The 21,553-nt window shown below is 51.1% G+C and overlaps 2 protein-coding genes across 2 annotated transcripts; one reads left to right on the top strand and one right to left on the bottom strand.

Moving 5' to 3' along the window:
* Nucleotides 1–6,745: 6,745 nt before the first annotated feature.
* On the top strand, nucleotides 6,746–11,351 carry LOC130888561 (keratin, type II cuticular Hb1). The gene is made up of 9 exons (XM_057791629.1): nucleotides 6,746–7,114; nucleotides 7,746–7,954; nucleotides 8,498–8,558; nucleotides 9,181–9,276; nucleotides 9,442–9,606; nucleotides 9,836–9,961; nucleotides 10,227–10,447; nucleotides 10,679–10,710; nucleotides 11,000–11,351. The coding sequence occupies exons 1-9, from the start codon at nucleotides 6,746–6,748 to the stop codon at nucleotides 11,164–11,166; spliced, it is 1,446 nt and encodes a 481-aa protein (XP_057647612.1). The 3' UTR covers nucleotides 11,167–11,351.
* A 6,169-nt stretch (nucleotides 11,352–17,520) lies between these two features.
* Nucleotides 17,521–21,077, bottom strand: LOC130888441 (keratin, type II cuticular Hb1-like). Its single transcript, XM_057791327.1, has 5 exons — nucleotides 21,063–21,077; nucleotides 20,847–20,972; nucleotides 18,232–18,449; nucleotides 17,952–17,983; nucleotides 17,521–17,696 (listed from the first exon to the last, which is right to left on the bottom strand). The coding sequence occupies exons 1-5, from the start codon at nucleotides 21,075–21,077 to the stop codon at nucleotides 17,521–17,523; spliced, it is 567 nt and encodes a 188-aa protein (XP_057647310.1).
* Nucleotides 21,078–21,553: the final 476 nt, after the last annotated feature.

Here is a 21,553-nt window from a genome sequence, read left to right as displayed (position 1 = left end):
ATATATACACATATATGTGTAACAACAATTAAAGAAAAAACATGAATTTGAAAGAGGTCAAGGGGGTCCTTGGGGATTGGAGGTAAGAAAGGGAGGGGAAATGATGTAACTGTATCACCTCAAAAAAATACTATTTTGAAAAAGAAATCCTTGGTCATAAACAATATCTAGCTTGTATATCTTGTTTGTTTGGGTTTTTTTGTTTTTGTTTTTGTTTTTTTTTTTGTCTACCCCCAAAGCTCCTGATTGGGTGGTAGCCAGAAATCCTATGGGGCTGTTGAAGGAGATCTACCCTAACACAATAGAACTGCAAAAGAAGCAAGAGCAGGCAGGCCCTGGCTGGCTGGAAGCTGAGGCTGAGGAAGAACTCCCTGGGAAAGGACACGCAGCCATTCTGCTGAAAGGATATTAATGGCATGGTCTCTTCTTCCAGCCCATGTGGGCAAGTGGGCCTTGTGGTGACAGCACAGCAGACATTTTTATCTTATGAAGTCCTTATTCAGAGCTCATTTCATTCTGATCTGCTTCTGGGGAAACTCCTGGATGTGAGACAGATCCTCAAGAGGGATGGTAGAAAGGACTCGATGTACCTCACTGAGGGAGCGTCTGGGGACTCTGGGGGTGATGTGTCCTATCAGGTGAATCCTGAGCATGTGCTGACTGGAAAGAAACACGGACTCTGGAGCTCTCGCGTGTCAGGGAAAACAGAGCTCCCATGGTGAGGGAATGCCTGACTGTGGTGTCCTTCTGGAAAAAAAAAGGGAGGCTCTCTGGGGAGGGCAAGAAAGGCAGAACCCTGGGGGTGACTCAGAGAGGAGGTAGCAGGGAGAAAGAGTCAAGGATAGAAGTTTAGAAAAGGTGACAGTCCCTGAAAGAAGGGTCATGAAATTCAGTGGTTGGTAAGAGGGAGACAAAGTCAGAGAGAAATGGAGAGACAACAGAGACAAAATGAGGGAAAGACCCCCATCAGCAAAGCCAAGGCTCAGGAAGCAGGCCTGTGTCATCCTCGAGACCAGTGGGAATTTAGACTGAAGTAGCCCATGGGCTCTACAGTTGGAAGATACCTATGCATCACCTGCTGTGTGTGCCCTTCTCAACTGTGAGCAGAAAGAGAAGCTGAGGCCAGCGAAGCTTCCAAGTTAAGGGAAGAAAGATGTTTCTACATTAACAGGACTCTGGAGAAAGAGAACTGAACTCAGGTCTAGCCTCTACATCAGTGAGGCAAGTTGGGGGACATTCCACATCTGAACCCTGCTTCTCAACCCCTGGAGATGCCCAACCCCTAGAGCTCAACCTGCTGGACCTCAAGCCCCAACCCCTGTGCCTGCCTGTGAGACCTCATCACCAGGAATGTGGCTGAAGGTGCCCTCTGCAGACTGGTCCAGAACCTGACCTCATGCTGCACCTCTCCAGCACAGCAGCTGCCTCCTCCTCTTCCTCCTCTTCTTCCTCCTCCTCCACATTCTCCTCCTCCCCCTGTTCATCATCCTCACCCTCCTCCTCCCTCCCCCTTCCTCTCCTCCTCCTCATTCTCCCCTCATCCGTTTCTGCTGAAGTGTTCCCACCACCCAATTCTCCTCTGGATCTTCATGCACTTGTCCACCACACCCTCCACCTCCTACTATCTTTCTGTCTTCTCATTATTCCCAACTGCATCCCACTGCTTCCTTCCCTTCCTGCCAGCAGCTCTCGAGAGTAACTCATTTAAGATCATACAGCTCTTCCTCCCAAAAAAAAAATCCCCTCACATTCCTATCTCTCCTTCCACCCTCAACCTGGCACACACCACATCTGCTTTGCTCCAGGCTTTCTGGATCCTTGCCTTCACTGGCTGGCTCTCTTTGGCCAGTAACACATTTCTCTTATGTCACTCCTTCAGACCTCAGCATCTCCCTCCCTACTCCATCCCCAGGAATGAACACTTCCTGGTCTGTTTCGTGTGACCCCACCCCATTTGACCACAAAGCTTTGTACAGCAGGCCGCCAAGCTTCAATGACCCCATTACTCAGTACTTAATGTGCAACTGGTACTCATTGTATTCATTCAGTAGACATTTATTGAGCACCTACTATGTGACAGGCCCTTGAAATGCATCCACAAACAACATTTTTTGTTAAATAGTAATGTGTTTCAGGATGTGCCTCACTATCCGTGATCTGTGCGTGCGTCCAGCTTTGCTCTTAAAGGTAGAGACTCACCAAGGCCCAAAAATGAGCTCCCTTCCATCCTTCAGCCCAGAACACTGAGAACAATGTGCGAAGAAAGCCTTGAAGAGGGTGTTGAGGAGGCTAATGAGCGTGTGTGCTCCGTACAAATATGTCTACGGTGTGTTGATGATGGTGGACAGATGGGAATTCCAAGAGCCAAACTCATTTCTCCCAACAACGTCTGGCACATCCACTCTGGGGTCAGTGATGTCCGACTCTCACTCTGAGAAATTATCTTCAATTTCCCTGGTCTCAGTATTTCAGAACACCAGCCGCAGAGGAGACCCTATTACACAGGGGGAGGGGGCCACTGGAACAGTGATTCAGAAGGCAAGAGCACTTGTTGCTCTTGCAGAGGAGTCAACACCACAACCACCCATAACTCCAGCTCCAGCTCCATCCACAGCTCCATCCCAGGCTCCATCCACAGCTCTGTCCCAGGCTCCATCCCCAACTCCATCTCCAGCTCCATCCCCAGCTCCATCCACACCTCCATCCATAACTCCATCCCCAACTCCATCCACAGCTCCATCCACAGCTCCATCCCCAATTCCATCCACATCTCTATCCACAGCTCCATCCACAGCTCCATCCACAGCTGCATCTACAGCTCCATCCACACCTCCATCCACAGCTCCATCCACACCTCCATCCACAGCTCCATCCACAGCTCCATCCACACCTCCATCCACAGCTCCATCCCAAACTCCATCCACAGCTCCATCCACACCTCCATCCACAGCCCCATCCCAAACTCCATCCACAGCCCCATCCACACCTCCATCCACAGCTCCATCCACACCTCCATCCACAGCTCCATCCCAAACTCCATCCACAGCTCCATCCACAGCTCCATCCACAGCTCCATCCCAAACTCCATCCACAGCTCCATCCCAAACTCCATCCACAGCTCCATCCACAGCTCCATCCACAGCTCTATGCACAGCTCTACCCACAGCTCCATCCCAGGCTCCATTCCAAACTAAAACACTTGCACACATAAAACAAAAATTGTAATAAAATAACTATACAAAGGCCAGTAAGATTTCTCAGTGGGTAAGAGTGCCCGCCACCATGACTGATGACCTGCCAATCTTTATGATTCAGATTGTGGAAGGAGAGAACTTATTCCCATAAGGTGTTCTCTTACCTCCACATGCACACTGTAGTACACACACACACACACAGAGAGAGAGAGAGGGAGAGAGAGAGAGAGTGTGTGTGTGTGTGTGTGTAAATAAACAAAATAAATATTTTTAATTACACAAGTTCATATGTATTGATCTGTTGGAATAGTACCTTACATAAAATGAAGTTGGCATCAGGAGAGATTCTTTTGAAAGTTGGAAGTATCTAGAAAACACACCCTATGAGGCTGGTGTGCAGCTACAGCTGCATCAGAAGACAGGAAGGGATGTTCCCAAGGTCTGTCTTTGATGTATGGACACTAGACCATGAGCCTACCTGGGCAGAGAAGTGACTGGATGCTGTCTCTTCTCATACAATGAGCACATACCAAGTGAATACAGCACAGGAAGTTACAGAAGACAGAACAGAAGCCAGACATGAAAGAAAACATACAATGTGAATCTACGTAAAATTTAAAGCCTGGAAAATGGACAAATATGCCACTGTGGGTTCTAGAACCAGTGGTTCTAAACCCATAAAGAGAAACAAGGAATAAATAATTATAAGACCCAAGTAATGGATCGCCCAGGCCAGGGGGCAGAAGGTATAATTTCCAAAGGAGTCATGGTCTACAGGAGTTCTAAAGGATGTTCACGTTCTATTTCTTTTCTTTTTTTGTTTTTTTAATTTGGTTTGTTTTTTGTTTGTTTGTTTGTTTTGTTTTTTGGGGACAGGGTTTCTCTAGCTATCCTGGAACTAGCTCTTGTAGACCACGCTGGCCTCACACTCACAGAGATCCACCATCTCTGCCTCCCGAGTGCTGGGATTAAAGGTGTGCACCACCACCACCCAGCCACATCTTAATTCTTGCTCTAGTCTTAGAGCAGATCAGTGATAGATTCTCCCCGTCTGTTGGTACAGTTCACAATTAAAACGTCTTTAACTTCCGTAGTTGCTATGTTCTGACTTTATGCTGTCAGAGCTGAGACGATAGAACAGCATGGGTCTGTCAACCACTTGTCCTTCCACCTCCCTCTCTCCTACCCCTTTCTCAGCACCCCCTTTTAGTTTTTCAGTTTTTCACCGGAAGAAAACAGGCTAAATGTCCTATCAAGTGTTAAAAATCAGCAGCGATTGGTAGCCTCTGAAGTCCAGTGATGTGCTGTCATAGCTGAGTTTCTTTGTATCTTGTTCCAATTGCTTCTTGGAACTTGAAAATTGCTTAGCAAGAGTGAGGCATTAGTAATGGGCCCATGCTTCTGCACAGCTTTTTGATGGGGAGTTCCCCTGGCAGAAAATGCCTTCTGGAAGGTGCTGCTTGACTCAGCACTCTCCAGGGACACCTGGCCAGCTGGTTGACTGGGGACACTGTTGTGGGCAGTGCCCAGAATGGCTGCATAGCCTAGCTCTTTGAAGACATGAAGTGGCCTCAGGTGCCACACCCATCTGCAGGACCAGATCACTGACACAGCCTGTGACTCCCACATCTGTCCTGTCTATCTCTGAATGCTTTGTGCAGATGCTGGAGCCTGCCCTGAGGTTTCTCCTTCCTACCCTTTCACCGAGCCCATCCCTTGCTCCTCCCTAAGATCTTTCTGCTTGTGTGGGTTCACAGGGACTCCATTACACCCTGTGCTGTCTGTCCTCTGTACCTTCCCAGATGGTTTTGCTAGGGTATTATTGGAGTAGAAATGGCTGGTGGATACACAGGACACAGTAATGAAGCAAAAATAAATGCAATTTACCCAGAGAATACAAATAGCTAGAACTGTTGCTTCCCATGGCCTCGCTAGTGCCCACAACGATGAAACTACCTCTCAGCCACATGCCAGCCCCAGACTGACCTTGGAGGACACACACCACTGGCCCCTCCCAGTCAACCTGTCCCAGTCACTGACTCTCCCACCTCCCTTGTACTGTCTAAGTCACAGATATCTACCCCAGCCAGCATTTTCTAGCCTCTGGAGCTTTCTCAGAGACTAGTAAACCCGAAGGTTGTTCTCTCAAAGGCTCAGCATCTCCCAAATTCACGGCTTGATAGCTGGGGGACTTTGGGTAAATTGCTCAACCTCTCTGAGCCTCCATTTCCCTCAGATGGCTGACATAAGAACTGAAGGTTGTTTCTTGTTGATACTGATTAGCACATAGTAAGTGACCTGTGGTCAGGGATGCATGCTTACTAAAGTAAGAGGTGTACTCCCTACAGAGTCCTTGCTCTGGGTAAGGGGAAATATTCTCAAGTAATCCAACTTCAAATCCACAGTCTGACATGAGCCTCCTGATCAGAGGCAGTAAGAAGAACCCAGAATTCATCATGAAGCAATCTGCCACCAATGTTGACTTGGAAATGAGCCAAGCCTCTAGCCCAGCACTGTCTCAAAGAATTTCGTCAAATGTTGGATGTTTCTCCTCTGTGCTGGGCTCCACTTACAAGTAGGTAGTTAGGGTCTGAATGTCCACACAGAACAGTTGCCACCATAAATATGATGTCCCGTATGAAGCCATTAGTCTCAAGTTTTGATCCCCCCACCCCACAGAGGGCACACGGGCCAGAGTGAGAAGTTAAATTGTTAAAATCTCCTTTGAAAAATCATCCCAGGAAAACTAGGGGAGTTGAATGTGGAGTAGGTCGTAGTGCTTCTCCGGATTTGTGGTTGATTTTCTTGCATGTGAAAAGAGCACTGCCTGTGTTTTCATGAAATGTACATTGAAGAGGGCGGGTGTCACTCAGGGGTGGAGCACTTGCTAGAACACTCACCAAGACCCTCGGTTTAGTTGGGGATGGGGATGCTGAAGTACCTGAGGACTGTATTCACACTTTCTGGAACTCCAGGCAGGTTCTAAAGACCTAAACAGACACAAAGGGGTGGGCGCTACCCCTTCAGGAAGAGCAATCCTCACAGGACAGTGAGGGAGGAATCCCACTGTGCTTTGGAGCAGCCAAAGTCCTGGAGCAAAGTCTGTGGGGGTTGGAGGTTGATTCCCCAGCCTTGCCTGGGTGCCCTCCTCCCCACACTAAAGGCACAAGTGCATCTCCATCCCATTCCAGGTTCTCCTCTATACATGGGTCTTTCCTGCCCTCCCCGATGTCACAGAGCGCATGCCTCACCTCTGGCACTTTGAAGATGCAAGTAGCAGAGTGCCCCAGGCACAGGCTGGCATGCCTTACAAAGGGGAGTGAGGGTGCGGGCCACTCCTCCATTAAAGCGCACTCTAGAGAGGCTTGGACAGGGCTAACCGCCCAAGCCCATAAAGTGCAATTGCCTCAACCACCTTCTTAGCCAAGCCCCCAAGAGTCTGCCATAAATAGAACCCAGGCACCAGGACGAGCACATTGGAGTTTCCACCAGGACTCCAGAGCTTCCATCCAGAACTCCATATTCAAAAGCAGTCCGTATTCAAAAACACAATGACCTGTGGATCAGGATTCTGTGGCCGTGCCTTCAGCTGCGCCTCAGCCTGTGGCCCCAGACCTGGCCGCTGCTGCATCTCCGCAGCTCCCTACAGGGGTATCTCCTGCTACCGTGGACTCTCAGGGGGCTTTGGCAGCCACAGCGTCTGTGGAGGCTTCCGCTCCGGCTCCTGTGGACGCAGCTTCGGATACCGCTCTGGAGGTGTCTGCGGGCCCACACCCCCCTGCATCACCAGCGTCTCTGTCAATGAGAGCCTGCTCACGCCCCTCAACCTGGAGATCGACCCCAATGCTCAGTGTGTGAAGCATGAGGAGAAGGAACAGATCAAGTGCCTCAACAGCAGGTTCGCGGCCTTCATCGACAAGGTGGGTGTCCTGGACCAGCCCCTTCCTGGGGCCCACCATATGCACGGCCGAGGCTGAGAGCACTGAGGGGGACAGGAGGAAGGAAACCTCTCACATTGAGCCCATAGTCTCAAGGGAGAGGTGTGTCCAGATGGGCACAGCAAGGACCCACAAGGCTCATCTGTCAGTCCTGAGAAGTAGGGCTATGGCCAGGCTGCCCTGGCACAGGCTGACTGCATCATGGAGCTGTGGGCAGCCAGGGAGGAAGGATGCACTTCAGCTGACAGGAAGGGAGTAGGCTGCTGAGGGAGGACAGAGCCAGCCTAGCGAGCTCCTCCAAGTGGTCTGTGACACTGTCTCCCTGGCTCCTTGTCAGTCCCTCATCCTGGGATGGGAATGTGGGTGCTCACTTTGGGGGCTCCTGCCTCCCCAGCTTCAGAGGATAGGACCAAGCCCAGCATAGGACACTGAAGTGGTCACCTGGATCTCTGAGTGCGGGCACTGACCCTGTCTCTTGAACCTCCCCAAGCGGGGAAGCTGAGGCAGGGCAAGATTAGGGAATGGAGAGTTGAGCTCCCTTCCAGGGCCCCTCCACCTCATCTCCACCATCACCCCAGATCTGGCCCTGAACACCTTCTCACTCCCATGGCAGGTGCGCTTCCTGGAGCAGCAGAACAAGCTGCTGGAGACCAAGTGGCAGTTCTACCAGAACCGCAAGTGCTGCGAGAGCAACGTGGAGCCGCTGTTCGAGGGCTACATCGAGACCCTGAGGAGGGAGGCTGAGTGTGTGGAGGCTGACAGCGGGAGACTGGCTGCTGAGCTCAACCACGCCCAGGAGGCCATGGAGGGCTACAAGAAGAGGTGAGGGCATGGATGGGGAGCTGGCATGGGATTCCACTTAAATGGAACCCCAGGGCACAGGAAGTAAGATTGTTTCAGGAAAATGTGTGGTCTCCAGCTAAGGCATTGCCAGATCCTGCCAGCCACCTGAAGGGGAGCTGGTGTCATTGATCAGCTCTCTCTAGCTCAGCTGGAAGCTTCTAGCACTCTGCCACGCCCCTCTGGGGGAGGACACTCTGAGGCACTCTACCCGCTCCACCTGACTTTTGTCTTCTGCACTGTGGCAGCCAAGTACGTGCAGCCAAAGGCATTAGGAAGACCAGGACCCAGGCCCAGAATGTCTCACAGTCTTAGGTTCTCAGTCCTGGGTCTCCAGATATTTCCGCAGCTAAGGTAAAACTAGTGTGTGTGAGAGAGAAGGCTGGGACTACATGTCCAAGGATGTGTGATGTCCTCCTGGAGGCTGGGCCTTCATTCCTCTCCTAAGGGGACCTTAGAGCAGGATTGGTGCTGTGGGGTGCAGAGACCCCCTTCCCTTCATGATCTCTCCTCTCTTTATGTCAGGTACGAAGAGGAAGTTTCTCTGAGAGCCACAGCCGAGAATGAGTTTGTGGCTCTGAAGAAGGCAAGTAGCCGGGCTGTGGGAGGCAGGGCAACATGGCACTGAGCTTGAAGGGGAACTGGTGCTAGCATCAGTGAGCAGGGGCGCAAACCTCTCCATGTAGGATGGGAAATGGCCTGAGAAGCAACTCAATGTCATGTCAGGCCTTCGACAAAGGGCAAATTACCTGGAATGTCTAGTGGCCCTGACGCAGAGGGTCACCTGACAGAGACCTCTGCTGCCTTATCCTGCCTTAGAGGCTGTAGCATGTGGCTGGCATCTGAGGGAATCCTGGACTCCCTTCTGCCCACCGAGCAATTGTGTGGTCCACTTCCCATTCCAAAAGTCAGAGCACAATGTGAGACTCAACTGAGTATATAAGGAATAATGGAACAAACAGATCATTGTCGGGGGACAGGACAGGCTCCAGGGGCACAGCTGGAACCCACCTGGGGGGCTTGCTGGAGCAGTACAGAATCACTTGGAGCCAAGGCTAAGGAGGCATGGAGGATCTCCACAGAGAGGAGCTACCAAGTGCTGGGAAGGGCAGCAGAGAGGGTTTGCACATAGAAGCCCTGCAAGGACCGTTCTCCCCTGTGCTGCATGGAATGAATGAGAAAACAGCTCAGACATCCCTGCTTTCCAGGACGTGGACTGTGCCTACCTGCGCAAATCAGACCTGGAGGCCAACGCGGAGGCACTGACCCAGGAAATCGACTTCCTGAGGAGGCTGTACGAGGAGGTGAGGGCATCAGCCAGGTGGAAACCCAGCAAGTAGGCTGAAGAGAGTCATTCCATGGCTGCGAAGCCCTGTGTGAACCAGGGAAGGGTTGAGAGGCTGGCACAGGAATGTAGGGCTGGACTGAAATTTTAGCAAGTTTTTGACTGCTGTTCCCTCCTCCTGCAGGAAATCAGAATCCTCCACGCCCACATCTCAGACACCTCTGTCATCGTCAAGATGGACAACAGCCGGGACCTGAACATGGACTGCATCGTGGCTGAGATCAAGGCTCAGTATGATGACATTGCCACCCGCAGCCGGGCAGAGGCCGAGTCCTGGTACCGCACCAAGGTGAGTGGTCACAACACCTGTCCTGAGATGCAACAGTGGGAAGGACTCCGGGCTCTATCAGAAAAGGCTTCTTGCACCCCAAGAATCCCAAGAAGATTGCGGACAGCTCTCAGGTGGGGGAGGCAGCCCTGGCTGAGCACTGTGCTGCTGTGTGTCTTGTGCACTCAGTGGCTGTGCTCACTGGGTCCTGTGTCCCATGGGCATCTATCTCTGCTTCCCCCATCGCCAGTGTGAGGAGATGAAGGCCACGGTGATCAGGCACGGGGAGACCCTGCGCCGCACCAGAGAGGAGATCAACGAGCTGAACCGCATCATCCAGAGGCTGACGGCCGAGATTGAGAACGCCAAGTGCCAGGTATGTGGGGGTCAGCTGTGCTGAGACCAGGGAGGCTGGGCCCCTACTCAGTGCCCTAGTGCCAGCATGTGCCCGGCCTGGGTCTTACCATTTAGTATACCTCCTATTTATGTATGCCCATGGTCACTCAGTTTGACCTATGTGAACAAGGCAAAAGGCCTTGTTGTTAGAATGTCCCCAACTGGTGGGAAATACTGGACAACATGTTGATAACTGAAAGAGACCCAGGGACCATAGGCCATCCCATTGTCTTCTGTGTCCCCAGAACACCAAGCTGGAGGCTGCAGTGACCCAGTCTGAGCAGCAGGGAGAGGCTGCCCTCACTGATGCCCGCTGCAAGCTGGCTGAGCTGGAGGCTGCTCTACAGAAGGCCAAGCAGGACATGGCCTGCCTGCTCAAGGAGTACCAGGAGGTGATGAACTCCAAGCTGGGCCTGGACATTGAGATCGCCACCTACAGGCGCCTGCTGGAGGGCGAGGAGCAGAGGTGAGTCCCTTCCAGAGGAACCGAACTTCTGTCTTGCCCTTGGCTGACCCATAGCCGAACTCTGGGCATGAAATCCTTCATTAGTCCCTTTGAGGCTGTGTTCTTAGTGGGCCATGTTTTGATTGACTTCTGCGGGCAAATTCTGACCTGCGGAGCGTGATTTTGGGTGGCTGTGTTTGCTACTTATGAGCTTCATAAGTTTTTTTTTTTTTTTTTTCCATTTTCCCTCAGACTGTGTGAAGGTGTAGGAGCTGTCAATGTCTGTAAGTACTGGGGTTTGGTGTGGACAGATTCACTCCCTGTGACAGGAGAAGTGTGACGGGGGGGGGGAGGGTAGGTGAAAGTTACATTCACAGCAGCTGGAGGGATTTGGGGTCATACAAAACCACCATGTCTTTGGGTCTAGATGGAACTAGAGTTCTTCACGGAAATGGGTCTGTCTGGGCCTGGGAACAGGGTCGGTAGGAAATTAGGACGCTTTCCGGGCTACCGCCGCACACCCTCCATGCCCCCCCCCCATTCTCACTCAGACCCTTTCTTCCGGATCTGCAGGTGTCAGCAGCTCCCGCGGAGGGGTCGTGAGTGGGGACCTGTGCGTGTCAGGTTCACGACCAGTGACCGGAAGCGTCTGCAGCGCCCCCTGCAGCGGGAACTTGGCAGTGAGCACAGGCCTGTGTGCACCCTGTGGCTCTGCAGTGTCCTGTGGCCGTAAATGTTAGGAGCTCGGTTCCCCCCTGGCTCGGGCAAGGCTTTTCTCCCGCTGAGCTATCTCTGGCTGCCCAGTATTGGGACCTGGCACAAGGCACTCAGCGACTTGCTCACACTGAATCGACCCTCTCACTCTCAGTCCCTCTGGTCTCCCTAGACGACCCCCTGCTCTCAGAAGTGAATACTGAGATGGGCTTCTAGAAGTGTCTTTGGAGCCACAGAGTGGAGTTCTGGAGGGGGGGGGGGCTAGGACAGCACCTCCCCTGCTTGACCTGGGAGCCAGTTGCTATATCCATAGTTCCGCCCCTTCTTCTCTAATCTGTCTTGATCTGTTTCCAATAAATTAAGGTAGCCAACTCTGAGCGTTGTCTGTCTCTGTTAGCCTTCCAAGGGTCAAGGTTCGAGTCTCCAACATCACTGAAAGCAGGGCTTCCAGGAAAGTCTTTGTCCCTGGTCTCCCACCAGTTTTAAACCTGACTGAGGCCCATGCTAGGCCCACACATGGTATAGTTTTCCCCACAGATGAGCAACAGTTGTTCCAGGGACTGTTTCTTAGTTGAGGGATCCAGCTGCAGTGAGTCCTGTGTTTGTGGCTTGTGTTTATTCTGTGTCACTGACACTACCTCCCCTCAAACAGAACACTTTTGTAAACTATAGACAAGAAGCAGCATACTCCCCAGTGCTTGAAGGTTGAGGAAACATCGCTCACTGTCATGTGGGGAAGACTCAGACCTGAAGAATTTACTGGAATCCTAAAGGCATGAACACACAAATGTGATGTAAAACTTAAAAAAAAAAAAACCCTTTGATTTGGCTGCCCTTTCTTGATGGAGTCCCTTTGGGGCTTGGAGCCCTGCCAGAGCTGCTGCCTGCCTTGAGCACAGCAAACAGCACACAACAGTCCAGGCTGCTCTGTCTTTTCCTAGCTGAGTAGATGTAGGCTTCATGCTTGCTCTCTCTGTGCATGACTTTAAGACAGGGGTGACAAGAGGGGGCCCCCAACTCAGGGTTTATGGGAGAGGAAAGCAGTTTCAGAGATGTTTAATAGCCAGCAGATAGCAACCACCATCTGCATTTATTATTTATTGCTCTTTTGTAGAATATAAAGTAAGATGTCTCCAGGGAGCAGGGCCACCACCAGTCTCTTATTACATGCATATTCATGAACAGAAGTCAGAAACATTGAGAAATGTCCATATCCTGCAACTAGGGGCTGTCCTGTGGCCTTAAGACTTGTCTCTGAAATACATCTTTAGAGCAGAATGCACCACTAAACTTCCACTCCCAGGCTCAGAAGACAATGCAGAAATGGAAGCCCTCACATTGAAGACTATTGAGAGAGCAGGAGACAGCCTGAACAAAGGCTTTGTCAGAGTTAGGATCAAGCCAATGCCAGTCACCTCTGATAGACAGAGTCCCCAGAGAGTTCCAGAGTGTGTGAGTCTTCTTGACAGCCCTCTCCCCAGGATAATATACAGCTAAGAAGCAGAGCGTATTATACAGATCCCAGCCCTAAAGTCCCAGCCCAGACCCAACCCAGCGCCACCCAGCACCTACCTCAGCCTCTACCCCAGCTCCCACCCCAGCTCCTACCCCAGCTCCTGCCCCAGCCCCTACTCCTGCCCCAGCCCCTGCTCCTACCCCAGCCTCTGCCTCAGCCACTGCCTCAGCCCCTGCTCCAACCCCTACCCCAGCCCCTGCCTCAGCCCCAGCCCCTGCTCAGCCCCTGCCCCAGCCCCAGCCCTCTAGGACTGTTCCACGCGGAAGCTCATATCAAGCTGCCGTCTTGATGGGCAACTTCTCTGCCCCTCCCTGTCAACTTTGCTGCTCTCGCCAGCCAAGCTGGGCCATGACTGGGTTGCTCCTTTGTTACTCCTTCATCTTGCTGAGCCCTGATCCCCTCTTCCCTCCTTCCCATTGCAGCTACACAACTTTCACACCCTCCAAGCTTCAGGGATCTGTGAGCACACGGGAGTGCAGTACAGGGATGTGGACAGAACCTACATGTGGTGGTTAATCTAGACTGTTCTGGGATCAACTAAGAAACCTGTTCCTGAGCAGATCTGTGGAGATGGTTCCTGGAAAGATTAGCTGAGGGGGAAACCCCTCCCCCAAAGTGGGCAGCACTTTATGGCCCAGCTATAAAAAGGTCTGAAAAAATAGGTAATGCTGATTTTACCTGCCTGGTTTTGCTCCTTGTTGGTGAGTGCATCAAGTCATTTCTTCAGCCTTGCACTTTGGGCTGACACCAATGATTCTGAGATTTAGTACCAGACTGGGCCAGCTGAGAGACCTGCAGCCTCATTGATTCCGCAGCGATGTGGTCCTCAGCCTCTCTAGTGTACAGCCAGCCAACGTTGGGCTTCCCGGCCCATATTGTTTAAGCCAATCATCTCCTTTGTAATATGTATACATTCTCTGGGTTCCATTCCTCTAGAGTACCCTGATTACCACACCATGTATAATGGTTAGGCAGGTGTCCCAGGAGGACACTTGGAGTCACATAGAAGAGGTGATGGCCTCATGCCACTGAGCAGCATTCTGGGAAGTGTTCCTCTGGAAACACGGTCTTCCATGTTCCAACCCCTGGGCTAAGCTGCCTGTTCCTGCTACTGTTGATCTAGCTGTAGCCAAGCAAAGTTGGCAGCCTTGGACTTTGCACCTGAATGTTAGATGTGTTCTAAATGCCCATGAGGGACTAGGCATGTAGATTGGAGCAGAGTGCACACTTGGCACACACAAGGCCCTGGGTCCCATCTCCAGCCCCGCGGTAAATATTTTTAACTGACTTCAAGGAATTGTGTAAGATGGGATGAGTGCTGGAAATACAAAATATTCCTGGATAGATCAGTTTAGACCAGAAAGTCTCCATCTGTCCACAGCTACTTATATGGTGGAGCCCTAAAGAGGAGTGAATGAGACAATCACTGTCCTCAGGGGGCTCGAATAGAAATATGAACTCAGGTCAGCTTCTGGCACATCTGAGAGCTGTGAAGTGTGGGGCAGAAAAGCAGTGGGGGCACAGAGCCAACAGAAGGTCCTCTTTATGAATGACCTCTCTGTGGGGGGAGTGGGAGTTCCCAAGGCGTCTTTCCCTTAGGGGCTTGAAATCCCAACAAGTCAGTATGAGCTAAGTATAGTTTATTGAGGAGGAGAAAGGAGAGAGAGAGACCTAAGCACTGTGTGTGTGTATGTGTGTGTATATATGTGTATGTATGTCTGTGTGTGTATCTGCGTCTGTGTGTCTGTGTGTGTATCTGTGTCTGTGTGTGAATCTGTGTCTGTGTGTATGTGTGTGTGTATTTTGTGGCTTTTAAACTTATTATTCAAAGGATGCAATTTACAACCAGGCTCAAAAATTAAAGTGTAAAAATAAGTAAAGCTTAAGTTTTAAGAAAAAACATGCCAGGCATGGTGGTGCACACCTATAATCCCAGCACTCAGGAGGCAGAAACAGACAGATATCTGTGAGTTCCAGGCCAGCCTGGTCTACACAGAGAAACCCTGTCTCGAAAAACAAAAAAAAAGAAAGAAAGAAAGAAAGAAAAAAGGAAAAACATATACGCTGGTTTACTTCTCTTAAAGAATTCCCTCTTGTGGGAGCTGGAGAGATGGCCTAGCAATTAAGAACCCTTTGTTCTTCCACAGGACCTGAGTTCAACTCACAGCACTCATGTCAGGGGCTCACAACAGCCTGCAACTTCAGTTCTAGGGGATCCAGTGCCCTCTTCTGACCTCTTCAGGAACTACATGCATGCTGCAAACATTCACACAGGCATACACACGTACCCATAAAACTAAAAAATAAATCTTTAAAAAAATGTAGGTTTTAATTCCAGCACTTGGGAGGGAGAGGCAGGTGGATCTCTGTGAGTTCGAGACCAGCCTGGTCTACAAGAGCTAGTTCCAGGACAGGCTCCAAAGCTACATAGAAACCCTGTCTTGAAAAACAAAAAAAAGAAAAAGAAAAAAAAATGTAGGAGACTTGTAGAATAAGAGATGAACGCCCATAAATCAGACTCAACGCTGAACACTCAGTCTTTAACAGTTACGACCCATTCATCGCTCTGACACTCGGCTCAGATGGCCGCTCAGAAAAAGGGTTCTTTTCTTTTTAGGCTGTCTTCCCTGATTTGGGCAGTGTGTTAAATTTATCCAGCCAGTTAAACATAGACACTGCATCCTAGGTAAGGGGCTTTCCCTCTTCTCGTGACCCTTAATTTCCCTTGTCCTCCTCTCCTGCTTCACGCTTGTAAGGAGAAGGAATGACTGGATGGGGGATAGCCCTGCTCCCTTCAGAAGTCACCTAAGAACAAATGACTCCTCGTAAAGCTACCAGGCGGCTCTCCTCCATCCCTTGCTGGAATGTGGTCCATGGCTTAGGGAACCTCTCAGAGAACAGCTCCCAAACCACAGATACTCTGGTGATTCAAATGGCCCTAGCCCTGGCCCCAGCCTAGACCTGACCCCAGGCCCTTGGAATCTCTGGACAGATGTCAAGGAAGTCAAAACTTAGGGGTTGGAAAGGGAAAATGTGGGCATCCAGTCTCTGGGGAGCCAAAGTCCTGCCTGCAGGTCCGAGATAATCTGTCTGCACTTCCCTCAAAGCCCCCGCATAAATGCATACACTCAAACTGGAACAGGAAAAATACAAAAACAAAACAAAAACCTGCCTTTGAAAATCAAACTCATTGCCTCCCAGCAAAATACAAGGGACAAGGCGCTGGACTCTGGACACTCACAGAGGGGCTGGACCCCCAGGGTTCCTTGGGAGAGTCTGTAACAGTGAGTATCTGATTAGAGAGGGCCAGAGATGACCCATGGGGCTGATGAGGATATGCGTGGTCACCAGCAAGCAAGTTTCCATCCATTCCTTTTCCATGAGACTGTTGTGTTTACCCAGGAAAGGAGCCTTCTGGATACCTGCTCCCCAGGTGCTCAAGCAGGGAAGCAGCAGACACTCCGGCACTTCTGCGCCTTAAAAGGCGATGCTGGGCCTCTGGCTAATGACGCGCCGGCGCCCCACCCAGAGAAGGAGAGCAGTAACTATTGTTTCCAAGGTGCACTGATGATGTAATCCTTTTTGCAAGGGAGAAGAATGTGAACTCTCTGAGCACGCTCTGCTCTCCAGGCCTGTAAAGCCAGCCCAGCTCCAGCACCTCACTTTCAGAGAACTGTCCTATCTTCTGCACCTTGTGAAAACTCAGACCAGCGGAAGTAGAGGTGAGAATGCTTCCCCATGCCTCAGTGTTCTCCTGGCCCACTACCATCGCTTCCTATGTTAGAACCCGGGTCTAGCCCACCCAGTTTTGACTATCTTTGCCCAGCCTCAACCTGAGCCTGGCCCTTAGTGTGTATCAGGGCAGCAGAGGTGGACTTTCTTCCCCATGTCATCCTTCTTTATTCCTGTGTATCTCTGTGCCAGTGTCCTGCATCCAGAGGGCAAGGTAAGAGTGTCTTAATCACCGTATGGACCTTATACCACCATTCCAGGGGGAGCTGGGTATTGTGGTACATACTTGTAACCCCAGCACTTGGGATGCTGAGGCAGGAGAATTTTGAGTTCAGTCCTGGGCCACAGGAAGTTCTATGCCAGTTTGAGCTGCATAGGGAGACCCTGTCTCCAAAAAGTAGGGAGGGGTGCTGGAACGTAGCACAGCAGGGGAGCACGCATATGGCATGTACAAGTCTGGCGTTAACACTCTCAGCTCCAACACAAGGCTGACAGAGTGGAGGAGTGGATGAGGGGACAGAGTCCTGTGCTTGGCAGTTGACTGTGGACCCCAGAACTGTCTGTGGGGTGTGTCCTGCCTCATTTCACCTGCCCCATCATAAAGTCCCAAGTCGTACAGTAAAGTCACCCAAAATGTAAGTCACTTTGCACCCACACAGCGGTGTATCATTTTCCTTCGAGACAGTTTCTCTGTAGCTTTGGAGCCTGTCCTGGAACTAGCTCTTGTAGACCAGGCTGGGCTCAAACTCACAGGGATCCACCTGCTTCCAGAACAAGTCATATCCTTTTACAGTATTGGTTGGAGCCGAGATAGAACTCGGCTGTGAGGTAGCCAGAAAGTCAGGTTCAGTCAGGCTGGCTGCTTAGCCACCGCAGAAAGTTTTATTAAAGGGGGGAGCCTAGAAGCAAAGGGATGGGGCAAGTAAGAGGGGCAGGGTCCAAGGTTCAGATAAGACACAGGCGTTGAGTACAGGATGACACCAGCATCCCGTCTAGTTCCAGGTGAGGCACAAAAGAGACATTGATGTGAGGGCCCGCTTTGTGGGCGGGGAATCTGAGACCAGAAGACCAAGTCTTCAAGCAGAAGCACGAGTTCCTAGTCTTCTCCGGAGGGAAGTGGAGAGGGAAGGGTTCAACACTCATGGGAGCCACGGCAGCCAAAGCCCCCAACACAGCCCGCGGAGCTGCAGAGAGTGCAAACACCGCCGGGGGCGCTCACATCCAGGCCACGGGAACAGACTCCAGGTGCCCGAGGTGGTACAGAGACTGAGGTCAGGCCCGGACCTCGAGTGACATCGGTGCCTGGAGCTTCATAGAGAGTCACGTGAGAGGTGAGACCAAAGGACTCAGAAAAGCCTTCCTGCCCAACCCCTGCCAGGGACTTCTAAGTCCTCTCCCAAACACACGGGGAATCACCCCCGAGAAGAAACAGCCCCACCACAACTGCGATCTGTACAGAGAGACAGATAAACCCCTGCCTGCTGCCTTCTCAGGGGACCGAGGGAATTGGGGCGGGGGTGGGGGGGTGGCCAGAAGAACTTACATTTTACCCAAGTCCCTTACCTGAACTCCCTGCCCCAAGTCCCAGACCAAGCCTGTGTGACAAAAAGAAGCCACAGCTAACTCAGTCCGCCTACCAGGTTCCCCAAGACAGACACCTCTGACTTCCACACCCCCAGACCAGATAAGCCTTTACCCTGCAAGCTCCTTGGGTCTGGCCTTGGCACCTACACTGTCTTCCTGTCTGACACTGACTCCGCCCGCACCAGTGCTAGGGCCTTTTCATTCAAGGCGCTATTAAGGTGTGGGAAGACATGCGTTCCCTCACTTCCTGGCACCTCACCTCTGCTGCTGGCCCTCCAGAAGCCTGCGGTAGGTGGCGATCTCAAAGTCCAGGCCCAGCTTGACGATCATGAGCTCCTGGTACTCACGGAGCTGCCGCGCCATGTCCTGCTTGGCCCGCTGCAGGGCGGCCTCCAGCCAGGCCAGTTTGCCCTTAGCGCTGCTTGAGGTCACATGCTGCCCGGCCTCCAAGTCTTTGGCTTTCTCTAGTTCACAGGGCTGGGGATGGAGCAAAGAGCAGAGAAAGAAAGATACTCTCAGCCTCATTTCCTCGGCCTCGGAAGTCCAGCCGTTCCTCCAAGGTCAATGAGGGTGTGATCTGTGGTTGGGAAGAAGTGAAGGCTTGCTCTGGAATTCGTGTGTTTGTCTCAGTATGTCTAAACCACGAGATTAAAAAAAGAAAGAAAAGAAAAAAATCCTGCCCACTCCCTGCACTCAAGATGACACTGGAGGCCACCAACTGTCATGGCTAAGAATTCTGTGTCTCAATGATGGCACTCCTCACGTGAGTTAAGATTAAAGATGTGTCAAATATTCTTTATCAAAGAAACTGAGCCAGGCGGTGGTGGCGCACGCCTTTAATCCCAGCACTCAGGTAGCAGAGGCAGGCGGATCTCTGTGAACTCAAGGCCAGCCTAAGTTCTAGGACGGACACTAAAGCTACACATAGAAACCCTGTCTCAAAAAACCAAAATAAATAAATAAATAAACTGGTTTAGTGTTTCACAGGGAAAGAACAAAATCTGAAGGCTTTGTAGTCCCAGCTATTCAAGAGGCTGAGGCAGGAGGATCAAAAGTTCAAGGCCTTCCTAGACTCCAGCTCGGGGAAACTCAGGGAGACTTCACACTGAAAAGGGATAGACGTCTGGCAGCAGCTCAGTAGCAAAGTGCTCACCACTATGGGGATAACTCTGGGCTCTGCCCCCAATACCACCCAAATCAGAACAGAAAGTCTCCTTTCCCATAGGAGCCAGAGTGCACATCTCTAGAAACAGTATTTATAGCATATGCCTGGTGAGGGTGCCTGCTGCCTGGGCAATCGGGGCAGCTTGGCTACTGGGAGACTCAACCACTGTGGGCCTTCCCACCCTTCTGTCACCACCAGAACCACAACCAGGTCATTTGCCTCAAAGCCACCAGTTTCTGGACAAGGAACCCTATACCAAGAATACACCTCAAGCCTAAGACACTTCGATCTGCAAAAAGTAAAACCAGACCCTGAACAGAAAGCTCTGGACAGGGGTACAGGATAAGCCAGGTAGATCAATTGAGGGGACTTCATGGGTAGAAAGAGGAGGCTGGAGGGCAAGAGGCTGGGAGAAGGAAGGTATCCATGAGCATCCTCTCCCTGCACGCTGGGGCCTCAAACACCTTCAGGGCCTGCCTGATGAAGATGAAGGCCAACACACAGAACCCCGTTCTCTGAGAGACTTGGTCTCTCCCACTCCTGCTGAGGCAGGGCTTCCACAGCATCCAGTCCTTTCCTCCAGTGACACGTTCCTTCCCTCCTCGTGTGCAGGACAGGCACTGTGCTCCCGTCAGGAGTGGCAGAGCTGGGGGCGGCCCACAGGAAGCTGCTGCGCCCTGTGAGAAGCCAGATCTTCCCACCAGGTTACTGCTGCCAGTTCTGCATGTTTCCTTTGGTTTTGGGTGGGGAGGGGGCTTTTGTTTCTCTGTGTTGTGTTGTTTTTGTGGGTTTGCTTGTTTGTCTTGGGACAGTGTCTCATTCTGTTTAGTCTAGACTTGCCTGGACCTCATTGTGCAGCCCAGACTGCCCTCATCTGGAAATTCTTCTGTTTCAGCCTCCCAAGCACAAGGATTAGGGCTCTATTTTATGGTTGGTTTTTCAGCGAGGGACTTGAGAACCAGGGCGTTCAGGCGAGGCAAACATTCTGCTGATGAGCCAGAACCCAAGCTTGTAGCCCAGATGCTCTTGAGCTCACCCTACTGCACCAGGAGGCCTGGAACTTGAGATCTTCTGAGTGCAGAAGTTACAAACGTGTGCTACAACACCCACCTTGATTGTCACATGTTTGAGAATAAACTGGAAAACTGAGTTTCTGGTGAATCTTATCGTTTCTGAACGTAGCTCAGAATTATCACAAGGCAAAACAAAAACCAAACAAAGGGAAGGCCAAGCAATATGTGTTGATATATAATTTCTTGGTTAATTGCCTTTCTATATAAAATAGCCCAGGCAAAGGGAAGCATGAGTGGTACATGCAGTCAGACAGACAGACACATCTCACATATGCACACACACACTCTCCCACACACACTCTCACATACCACCACACACATACACTCTACAACACACATTCACACATACACATACTCACATAAGCACACATACACTCTCCCACACACTCACACATACACATCACACACTAACACAAGCACACACACACATACACTCTCCTACACACACATAGACTCACACATACCACACACATACACTCTCCCATCCACTCACACACACATACATTCACACACACACACACACAGCATACACACATACACTCTCACACACGCATACAAAAACTCACCTTTTCCAAAGGATGAGGGGACCTAGAGGAAGTATCATGGCAATGGCTCCCTCCCACAGCTCCCACTCACCTGGCTCTGAGCATTCCCCACTTCCTTCTTCAACTGCTGGATGGCTTGGTTGAGTCTGTTCAGGGCCTCCTTGCTGTGCTGAGGGCCCTGCACACATTTTTGCCCAGTGGTTTTCATCTCCTCACACTGGGATGGGGCAGCAGAGCAGAGGTCAGGGGAGAGGCAAAGACAAGGAGAAAGGAACCCCAGTGCCCACCAGACATCTGTTGTCCCCACCAGATCTCCATCCATGTTACTGGGAGAATTCAGTGAGTTCCATGGGCTGCTGGGAGGCAGCAGAGAGAGCCTGGTGCAGATTCTAGGGATTTAGGGGCTGGGCAACCCGGGGTTCATCCCAAGAACAGACCAAGTTAAGCTCTGTGGCATCAAGCACTGAAACTTATCACATATGACCATCATTTAGGAAAACCCAGGTAATTCTTAATGTCAAAAAACACTTTAAATTTTTAAATTTGTGGGGTGTTCATGTGTGTGTGTATATGTGTGTACATGTGTGTGAAAGTGTGTATGGAGGCCAGACATCAGATCTGAGTGTTATTCTGTAGGACCACTGTCTGCCTTGGCTGTGAGTGTGGTTCACTTTGGGTTGTTTGTTTGTTGTTTGTTTTTGAGACAGGCTTTCTTACTGGAGTCCAAGACTTGACAATTAGGTTAGGCTGGCTGGTCAGAGAGTCCCAGGGATCCTCCCACCTCTGCCTTCCCAGCTT

This window comes from Chionomys nivalis, chromosome 17 (assembly GCF_950005125.1).
Source record: "Chionomys nivalis chromosome 17, mChiNiv1.1, whole genome shotgun sequence".
NCBI classification, from domain to species: Eukaryota; Metazoa; Chordata; class Mammalia; order Rodentia; family Cricetidae; genus Chionomys; species Chionomys nivalis.
This window is presented reverse-complemented; position numbering and strand designations above follow the sequence as displayed.

Coding starts and splice junctions, on each gene's coding strand:
- LOC130888441 (XM_057791327.1), bottom strand. Junction 18,450..20,846: donor TGGGGAATGCTCAGAGCCAG/GTGAGTGGGAGC, acceptor CTCCATCCCCAG/CCCTGTGAACTAGAGAAAGC. Junction 17,984..18,231: donor CTGGAGGGCCAGCAGCAGAG/GTGAGGTGCCAG, acceptor TTTGTCACACAG/GCTTGGTCTGGGACTTGGGG.
- LOC130888561 (XM_057791629.1), top strand. CDS start 6,746: ATGACCTGTGGATCAGGATTCTGTGGCCGTGCCTTCAGCTGCGCCTCA. Junction 7,955..8,497: donor ATGGAGGGCTACAAGAAGAG/GTGAGGGCATGG, acceptor TCTTTATGTCAG/GTACGAAGAGGAAGTTTCTC. Junction 10,711..10,999: donor TGTAGGAGCTGTCAATGTCT/GTAAGTACTGGG, acceptor CCGGATCTGCAG/GTGTCAGCAGCTCCCGCGGA.